General features: G+C 35.6%; 1 protein-coding gene across 6 annotated transcripts in view; it reads left to right on the forward strand.

Annotated features, from left to right (window-relative positions):
• Positions 1 to 9360, forward strand: part of Sarm (sterile alpha and armadillo motif) — a 287951-nt gene extending 278591 nt beyond the window's left edge. For all 6 annotated transcript variants that reach the window (XM_089086326.1, XM_089086327.1, XM_089086329.1 and 3 more), the window contains 2 exons: positions 4610 to 4848; positions 9221 to 9360. In XM_089086326.1, coding sequence (XP_088942452.1) covers positions 4610 to 4848; positions 9221 to 9243 — 262 coding nt within the window. In that variant the 3' untranslated portion in view covers positions 9244 to 9360. The remainder of the gene's footprint in view (positions 1 to 4609; positions 4849 to 9220) is intronic.
• The last annotated feature ends 1274 nt before the right edge of the window (positions 9361 to 10634 follow it).

Genomic DNA, 10634 nt, shown 5'->3' on the forward strand with positions numbered 1-10634 from the left:
AACGTACATAATCAAACACTTATCATCGCAAACGCTAAAAAAATACGCTAACAATTACTCAAAAACGATTAATACAACCCAACGAAAAATCTACGACTGATTCAGATCGCTGTCTGATTCTGCCTTCTATTACATTCACCTTATCACATATCTCAAAAACTCCGTAACGTTTGAAGATATAACTGTTACGAGACCAAATAAGAAGACGGAGAAGATAGTTACAAAACTTGAAAAAGACAGACCGAATTTGTTGAAGATCTGACGTGGCAAAAAACTTCCATAATGGCACCGTAAAAAACACATGGGGAGCAAAAAACAAGCTATAAAGCCGACCAAGTTTTTTTTTGGCAAATTGGCCTTTAACTCGGCTGCTACAAAGATTTTCGACGTGGATAAGTATAGAAGAGATACGTGAATACGTATAAATGGGTTTACCCCACTCCTTAAAAGTGCTAAATAGCTTGTGAGGATAGGATCGAATCAAATGCCTTAGAAATATCTATTGCGCAAAAATATAAAGGTTTCTTCAGTCTCTCATACCTCGCTAAGACAGACACGAAAACTGCATGTACATTCCCAACACCAAGACCCGCACGAAAGCCAAAATATGTTATTTTTATGATCTTCTTTGGTTTTGATAAAAAAAAAAGTTTTGATATCATTCCATAACTGAGTTTCACTTCTATCAATCTGCCGATTTAAATTTATGTAATTTGGTGTGCATATGTTTTTAGATTGAAAATACGTTGAAAATTGGTTAAAAAATTTGAAAAAGGAAAACGTCCCTATTTTTAACCAAGTTTAGAATCTTTCCTAAGAAAGAGTCTAAGTAATGTCATAATTCTGGCTCGACAAATGGATAGGTATGAGAATAATAAATCCAATAATGCAAGTATTTTGTCCTTTTTGGGCGATTCGGAGGTGCAGGATTGTCGGAAAATTGCTTGTTTCAAAGAGAACATATACCTTAAGTGAAATTATTAACAATAAAAATTTAACAAGTTTGATTTACCAACTGTATTCAGTCACGTTTAACAAATATGTGTAGGCAAAGTAAACTGCAGCCATCAATATTTAACAAATATGTTTAGTTACATTTTGTTATTTATTAAGCTGTGTGGATTGGTCAAAAGGATAAACAATAGGCAAATGGTTTAGTACTCATCGTGTGTTTCTGATGGTTTCTGTCAAATTACTTTCTGGGGTTTATTTGTGCTCACTAATCTATAATAATAACAAAGTAAGTTCAAGTAAATTCAAAAAAACAAAATTAGGCTATACTCACTATTATTTCTCACATGAACTAAGTTAAATTTGCGAAATATAATTAGATAAAAGTAGATTTAACCAAGAAACAATTAAGTTAAGTAGGCTAAATTTGCCAAGTATTTACCAAATTATATTACTAAGTTTGTGTAGTTATAGGTACCAATTACATCTTAAAAAAACTAGTATTTATATATTAATATTCACCAAAATTTTTGGTTAGGTTTGCCAAATATACTTAAACAAAAGTAGGTTAAATTTACCAAACACATTCAGTGATGCTTACTAAATGTGAACAAATATTTGTAAGCTAAACCACATGTTGTTACTAAAATTTACTATTAATCCCCACAAAATGTAAAAAAAAATGGAAAAGCAAAATAATTATGTCCCTTAGTTTGTACTTTGGAATAGATTAGGGTGTAGAAGGTAGATATGGCCACATTGTTAGCGCCCATAACATGCCAAATTTCTAAAAAAGTAGCGCGAGCGACAAATTTAGACTTTAAATACGGTGGCAATCATTTATGGCTCGAGAACTATTCTCCAATGTTCTTGGACAGCACCACTGCATAACAGCGAATTGGTAGGGAAGGCGTAATATGTTTGGATATGACACGCTGCTTTAGCTTCCTAGTAAATCTTCAACTTAGTTTTCAGATATAGTAGATAAGACGGCTCAGTTAAAGTGACATGACTTGTCTTCCCGTTCCCTTCCCCTTTCCAATTGTCTCTTGAAAATCCCTGTGGATATATTTGGCAGTTTCACTTGTGCTTATATTGCCTTTGTGATTCTCCTTGGGCATGATTGCATTGAATGTGGTGCTTGAAAAAAATTGATTTTTTTTTTCCTTATTAGTTTGTGGGTAAGCGTCGTATCACTGCGCTTCCAACCGGAGGATGGAAGCGCAGAGGGTATTAGGGTATTAGGCAGAGGGTATTAGAGTATTAGGCAGAGGGTATTAAGGTATGATTATTTGCACCACCTCTTGAGACGTTTTGTGGCTTATTTTTGAAGATCTTGGGCTGCTGAACATCATTCTTATAATAGGGGAATCCAGACACTTTCGGAAACCAAGGACTGCTACTTGGAATACTCCGCTTAGGACGCTGTATAAGAACTAAACATGACAAATTCTCTACCTTTGGTGAAGAGTGTCATCATTTGGTTCGTAGGGATTAACAATTTCACAGACCATATGACCGTTTGTGAGTTAATATAAGCTGCTGTCAGCTTGCCAAGAAGATATTGGTGTAACAGCTCATGGAAAATATTCACCCGTTACTACGAGGTCTACAGGAACGTCCGGGTTAACTCTTTCAATAATTAACTGAAGAAATACTACGAGCTTTGTCTTGACGTATATTTAAGGTTGAAGGTCGGGTTTGCTAGTTGATGAAATACCGTTGACTGATTGATATTTGACAAGCGAGCTGTTGACGTTTTTTTTTACTACTGCTGATGCAAGACTGATTGTTCAGTTGTTCTTTGCTCCTCTCGGCTTTCCCATTTTAAAATTTGAAGCTTCTTTTTATTGCAGAGGCATTTTCTGTTCAAAAGATGGAATGTTCAAATAAATATGGTAGGGGTGACGACACCCCAGTTGATACTTTCTTTACTAACTTAGGACGAAGACCCTTTAGAGCTCGGAACTTGTTGCTATCGACTGCTAGTGGCTGACTCTCAACAAACACTGGAGTTAAAATAATTGATGATACTGACTATGGTGCTAATTTTGTGGACCCAGTAGACACATATAAGCTAGTCCTTCGACAAAACGGTAACAGAAGTAGTCGTTTAAAGTCCATCTCTCCTTAATTTTGTAAAAAAAAAAACTTCAAAAAACGCATAGAATATTTGTTTATATTCATTTTTGCTACGTTTTTTACGAGCCGGACAAACATTTCGGTGGGGGGGGGTTCAAACCCTCTAACCATCCCCCTGGCTACGGCCTTGATGGTGGATTCAAAGACGAAATTCTTTAAAATACTATTCTATTATCTGTTCAAACAGGGTACACGAAAAAAATCAAATGATAAGCGTGTTTTGGAGTAGAAGAATCGATACTTGTTTGGAAAACCGAGAAAAATTCTACAGGACCTCTTTGTTTTTCTGAATTAATGTTGGCATTTAGGTATTGTTGCATTTCTGAAAAGTCGTATTTGTGATTCATTGTGTGACATTAAATTCGAGATGCTTGGAAAATAATAACGAAACGAATTTAAAAAAGCAGAGTTTTGAAAACATTCTCTTGTCACTAAGTGGTTCAAACTCTTAACTAGTCACCTTTCGCAGAATCGATGTAAATACTTTGTTTTTAGTTCTACTTACGCAAAATAATTGCTATTCCCAATCGCATAAACTTAGTTTTAAAAGTTGAATACTGTAGACCCAAGTCTTAGTATTTTTACGATTTTTTTTCATGTTTTCATACATATTTGGTTTGATTCGCCTCTTTCTGCTGTCTCTTTCCACCCCCCCCCCTCTAAAATAAATCGAACAAACATGCCAAGACAGTCATAACAACTAATTATAAGCCAAGCAATAGCCATTATAACGAAATATTGTAATCTTTAAAATTTTTGTATTCCACAAAAATTCTCATTTTTAGGTTGTTCCCCTATTTAGAAGATGTGCAATATTACGTAATACTGAATATGCGCACTTAATATATCTACCATCAGTATTAATTTACTAAATCATATACCAGCACTAATTACTGTTACTAAATACTGAATTGTATTATACTGCTTCAGATTGTCTTCATTAAGTCTTTGGAGGTGTTGTCATTAAAATTTTTATCTGAAACTAAGCCTTTTGTAACAAGAGCACCGCAAAAAAAACATCCATGGGGGGGGGGGGGTAGTGCTTCCAGGAATTTTTCATTTACCAGGATTCAAATGCAACCATTTCTTATTTTTCTCTTTCCGTGTATTTTCTAAATGTCTTTGTGTTTCCCAGGAGGAGCCATCGCTTCCTCCTCCTAGAGGTGCCCATGCTTGGTAGGATGGGGGTTCAAGTCCTGCTGTCGCTGGCTATTTAACTTAAAACGGGGTTCTGTGACGTGACTTCGTGGGCTCAGACAGAGTCGACCCAGCTCTAAATGAATTGTACTTCCTGCCTGAATGGTCATGAAAAGGAGATCAGCAGTTGCCGGAAGGGACTGTAAAGTCAAACGCCATATTATTTACTTTTATTGAGAATTACAATTATACATTCAGTAATTATTTGTAGTTAATCAAACGGCTAATTTGTGTCACTAATTAATTATATATTTTTTATTTTATACTGTTAAATAGTTAGGATCATAATAAGGTATTACAACATAATGACCCTTTTTAGGTGGATTCACGAATACCAAGATGCTTGTGTTGAAAAGATTGATAAGTTTATTCGTCGTGAAGGTGAAGGGTCCCTAATATCCAACAGATACGACAGATATGATGTCGGCATGAGTACGCCTTCGCAAAGTCTTCAAAGTCTAACTCCTGATCCCCGGCTCATCAAGCCCACTTATTCGAGAACAGCAAGTAATGACTCTGGAAAGATGCTCCCCTGCTCTGCTGATATTATTGGCTTATGTGAGTAATTCTCTTTCTGGTTTTTTGTGTCAGTTGTATGTGAGAAAACGAAGCCGCTCTCTTCCGTGCTTATTCATCACTTTACTTTTTCCATCGATTATTCATTCTGAAATATAATTCATGAAGTATAATGTTCTTTCATCATTGCCATTTATTTGCTGATAAAAACGTGACCTAAGAGCCTTTTAGGGGTGCAATGCTGTCTCAGGCTGACACTCCCTCTTCCCTTGAATGGTAGCCTTGGGTTTCAGCTAACACGCATATTTGGTCTTATTGTAAAGATAATTCTCTCTTTGCTTCACTGACTATTTGGGGTGCTGACGCTTGTAAGTGGATCAGAACCAATCTTGGAGTGACAACTCGAGTCATAAGAGTAGTTTCTGTGAGTTGAAAAATCTTGATAATTATTTAGATTATATAATTTTAATTAGCTATAAATTTTCAGCAATTGTTGCTACAGTAAGTTTTCAGTAAAATACGGCAGCCAGAATCATTGATACGTAACCTGTTACTAAAAAAAAATGTGATATAGTAACAAAATTATAGCATACGCTAAATTAAAACAGAAACATATCCACTATTCATTGTCAAAAAATCTGACACTTTCAACACTTTTATTTACTTTGATATACGCAGTTTTAGTAAAAAGTTATTTTGATGCTTGTCATATTAAAAATTCGGTCTCAATGGTTTGTCTCCGCGAAAAAAAAGTTTAGAAAAGAACACTTATGAGAATTGTCTTTACGCCAAAATAACTGGACTAAGGTTTTAAATCGACTGAGGGAGGACATTTTCCGGGTGCTATATAAGGGAGGAATGGTTTGATGTTATATTAAGTGATAGAAGTTTTATAGGGATTAAGAAGTTGAGAAAGTTATTGGGCACAGGTATGACACATGGGGGGCTATTTTCTGTGATCTATTTGTGAATTAATTTGGATTTAAGGGTGTGTCTTTCTTTATAATTTTTATTTTGCTGTATTTTTATGTTTACCATAGCCGACAAAGAAGTTTGGTGTTAATAAATACCATATCATATACGCATAAAATTGACCATAGAATCACCGAAAATAGCTATTTGTTTTTACATTTATTAATACTACTACTACTACTACTAACAACTCACCGCAGCACCGAGCCACCTGAGGCCAACACAGCTGCGCATGCTCCTCCTCCATCCTAATCTATTGAAAGCCTCCCTTTTCACACCATCCCAGGAAGTTCCAATTTCCTTTAAATCTTTCTTTATGTTGTCCTCCCACCCAAGACGAGGACGACCTGCTTTCTGTTTAGCCCTAGACGGTTGACCGAAAAGGACAATCTTTAGCAATCTGTCATCCTTCATCCGCACTACGTGCCCTAGCCATCTCAACCTTTCTTTCAGTATAGCCCTAGTATGCGGGATTCAACCACATTTTTCGTGCAGCCTACTATTTCCAATACGGTCAGTCAGCCGGGTGCCCAGAGCAATCCGTACGCAATCTCTCAGGAAAACATCTAGCGATTCTTCATCCGCTTTTCGGAGCTGCCATGCTTCAGAGCCATATTTGACCACTATCATCACTGTAGCTTCTAATATTCTAATCTTGGTTTGCAGACTTACCTTCTTATTCTTCCAAACTTTTTTTTAACTGTGAAAAAAAAACCTGAGCCTTGGCTATTTTACTTTTAACATCCACTGCACCCACCGTCTTTACTAATAATACTACCAAGGTAAGTGAAGCTGCACACCTTATCAATCTTTTCTTTACCCAACGTTACCTTTTCATCTTCACTTATTCCTAGCCTTAGTGACTTAGTCTTCTTAACATTAATTTTTAAACCTTCTTAACATTAATTTTTTAAGTCCAGGGAAGTTTATCCTCCCCATTTGATTCTATGTTCTCCCATTGCCTTTCCTGTGCTCCTTAAGACACAGTCCATGCAAATGATCCATATAAGGGGGGATAGAACAGAGTCATGTTTAACTTCTCATTTAACACACAGCCAGAAGCTAACCTCATTTCCTACCTTAACCGCAGCAGTGTTATTCTCGCATATAGCACTAATCAATTTATTGTATTTGTCTGGTATACCATACAAGGATAAGACCTTTGCTAAAGCTTTACTATCAACAGAATCAAACGCTTGCTCAAAATATATAAAACTGAGGACTAAATGTGTCTGATAATTTAGGCACTTCTCATTTATTAACCTAAGAGTGAAAATTTGGTCGACACATCCTCTACCTTTTGTAAAACCGCACTGTTCTTCTCTTGAAACTTTGTCTACATCATCTTTTAGTCTAGAAAGTATCATATTACTAAGTAATTTGCTACCTAAAGGACTAGATTAATGTTTCGATAATTACCATACTCACTCATCACTTTTCTTATACAGTGGTTTAATTAAGGTTTTCCTAAAATAATTAGGTACTTCCCCCTTTTCAAAAATCATATTCATAATCTTCAGTAACTTATTTCTAACATCAGAGGCACCATATTTAAGAAATTCATCTACCACACTATCAGCACCTGGAACCTCTCTATCTCGGTTTAACACATTCTCCAAATGTTCTGCCCATCTCTCTTTAACTCTTTCCTTATCACTAACTGTGGCCCCGTTCCTTCCTTTAGCTGGAACAAGTTTGGATTGACTGCTCCCTCTCAATTTATTTCAAGTTTTAAATAGTGTTAATTTGAAATATTTTATGTAGATTATAGGCATCCTAGAAAAAAATGGTTAGTAAGAATTTTACAAATGATCGTGCTTCCACGAGCTACCAAAGAGCTAAATTAAAGCTCTTCAGCGGTGCAAAACGTTGTCGAAAGAAAATGTTGAAATATTTTCTGCGAAAAATTCCGAAAATTAAGAAAATTAAAATTTTCAAAATTTTCAATATTTGTTTTAAAACATTATTTACATTTGAGGGTTCCATTTTTGAATTTATATTTTTAAGTTCCATTTTAATTGCCAGGGACAAATTCTTTTTAGTTAGCAGTTCTGTTTGTGCGAGCTGATATAAATCTGTCACAAACAATCATAGCCGTATCCAGGGAAGGGGGGGGGGGACTACCGGGATTGATCCTTCCTTTCCCAAAATTTTTGTCTGACGCGTAAGAACGTAACAAAAATGCATATAAATATATTTGTTATGCGTTTTTAAGTTTTTTCTACCCCCCCCCCTGGAAGTAACCCCCCGAACAAAAATTCTTTTACACACCCTTTTTACGCACCCTTGGGGGATACTGGTAACAAGCCTTATTTGAATATACACAAAAAAATTTATAAGCTTTTGGTATGTCTCTGATGGACTCTATTTGATATGATGTAATTATTTATTTGTTATATTTGTTTTTTTATTCTCTTAGCTGTCTTTACTTTCGTATCTATTAACTGGAATATTCACTAATTAATTAGAGTATGTGGGTAAAGGTCTAGAATTGGACCTCTTCAGAAGTAGACATGCTAGAACAAAAAGAGACACATTTTTAGATTGCTAGCTTTATGCTTATTTTCATAGTTTATTTTGCGTTTTTGACAATGCATTCCCAGTCCCCCTCTAACGGTTTCATAGCCTTAGGCTATGTAGGAAAAAGTAACGGAATAATCAATAAAAACTGATTCAAAAACAGATAAAAATGGGGAAAAAACGAGGAAATATGATTCATCGATACTTGCTGCAAATTATACAGTAAGAATTCCATCGTTTTTTGCTTATAGGGGGTCTGGGGTTGATTTGTTAAAAACACGAACCAAACCAAGGAAATAAGCATAAAATTAGCAATCTAAAATATTCCCCTTTTTGATCTAGCATGTCTCTTTCTGAAGAGGCCCAATTCTAGATCTTTACCAAAAATATGTAATATACTCGTAATATACTAGTAATTTTTGTATTTTGTTTTTGTAAAATTTGTTGTAATTTTTATTGCTGTGTCTTTTTTTTAGATTAGCTCATTCAAACTCACTCATCCCTCTCGGATGGATGATAGACTATCATCACGAAGTAAAATTAATCATTTTTGTATAGCTCAAAAAAGTTAAGCCAGCTTTGCCTCTCACAGAGACTATCTGTCTTGGATTTGATCTAATTAGCCATGGCTCTCAAGTCTTTCATCACTTCCACCAAGTGGATCAAATTAAAAATAACGGAATCTGTCTTTTATCTCGGTATTTTATCAAGGATATGTTGGTTTTGTAGCTTTTCTCTCATATTTGGGGAATAATATAAAGGTGTGCTATCATTCAAGCATAAGTTTGCTGTGTTAGCAATACAGGAAATAGCTCCTGACTTTGAATTTATTTCAACTATTAAGGTTCTTCTATTTTTTGGGAGGTTATTTTTCATTTTATTTCTAGTATATATTTTTATGTGAACTTTTCTCTCATTTCAGCCAATGGTCAGGTGAGAGAATGACTAGCGGACCCTGCCTCGGTTCGACCTCGCTTTTCAAGCCCATACCGTATGTTAGGTAAAGGCAGCCCTGTTCCATCCCCAATGAACAACCGCCGAAGAATGAATCAATCACCATCACCCGCAACTAGACGGCCTACTAATTTACCTATACCAAAGCGAAGTCGTAGTTTAGATCTGATTGATAAAACAGAGGCAGGGCAAGATAAAGCCGAGGCAGGGCAAGAAGTTCAGTGTACTCGGAGCACTGACGACTTACTCAGTCCTATTGCAGAAACTATTGACTCAGGATTTAGTGATTTCACATCAACAAGAGAGGGAGTAAGCGATGCATCACGTGAAGCAACACCTGATTTACTATCTGATACAGATACAACAGACAGTTCAATTGTGCGTGAACTTGTAACAAGTCGTATTCCCTTAGGAAAACGCGGGTCCTTTACTTCCGACGAAAATCAGCATTCAAAGTGTAGAACTCTTAGTGAAGAGACTATTGTTGCTAGACCTTCAACGCCATTAGAAAGTCCAAGTAAACGTTCAGCTCGAAGAAGCCGGAAGGATATGGCTGAATATCGAAGTGGCTTCTCAGATACGGTTGACTCGATGGTTTTTGACGACGTATTTCATGACAGTTTAGAATCCCCGGTGACACCTACCCGTTCAAAGAGTATAAGTAAATTTTTTAGCAAAGTGAAAAATCTTGTCAACAAAACTCCTTCCCAGTGAATGCTCGGACTATTTTTATTTATAATTATTAATAGAGCTGAGATGGCAAGCCTACTTCTCACCCCCTACATGTGGATCCCAAAATACAAGATGATTTTCAGTTTATAGAAAAAATCGTCACTAGTACTAAAAAAACGTGTAAATACAACCTATCGCAAGAAGGATATTGCTAATTTTGTCGAAAAATCCGGTAATTTTCACTGCATTAGTTTTTTTTTACCATGCCGATACAAAATGAAGATGGTTTGTTCCATAGATTGAAATACCTACTATTCTTAATTAGTGGAATTTTAGTCCAATTTTAGCACCGGCCTAAGGTGTTTTCCAGTGAATATCTAGAATTTCGAAGGTCTGAAACAGTAATCTTGGTCCAGAAAAAGATCGTCTGAAGTACGATCGGGATAGTCAAAATCCAATCTAGATTAGTGCTGAAACCGGCTTTTATTGGCTGTATTCTAGGTTGCAAACCATAGTAACTTCACTTTAACTATAGAAGCTACTTAAAGTGACATCCACCGGGAACGGTTGTGAAGTAACTACTGACTCATAATGTTTTTAAGGCTATAATCTTCAAGAGTTTTAATTGTATTTATTACTCTTTCAGTATAATTTAATCTAATAATACTATCAATATGTTTCAATATAATAGTAATGATGATAATGATGCA

The sequence above is a fragment of the Artemia sp. Qi Xiang Cuo genome, chromosome 3 (genome assembly GCF_049724085.1).
Source record: "Artemia sp. Qi Xiang Cuo chromosome 3, ASM4972408v1, whole genome shotgun sequence".
In the NCBI taxonomy this organism is placed as follows: Eukaryota; Metazoa; Arthropoda; class Branchiopoda; order Anostraca; family Artemiidae; genus Artemia; species Artemia sp. Qi Xiang Cuo.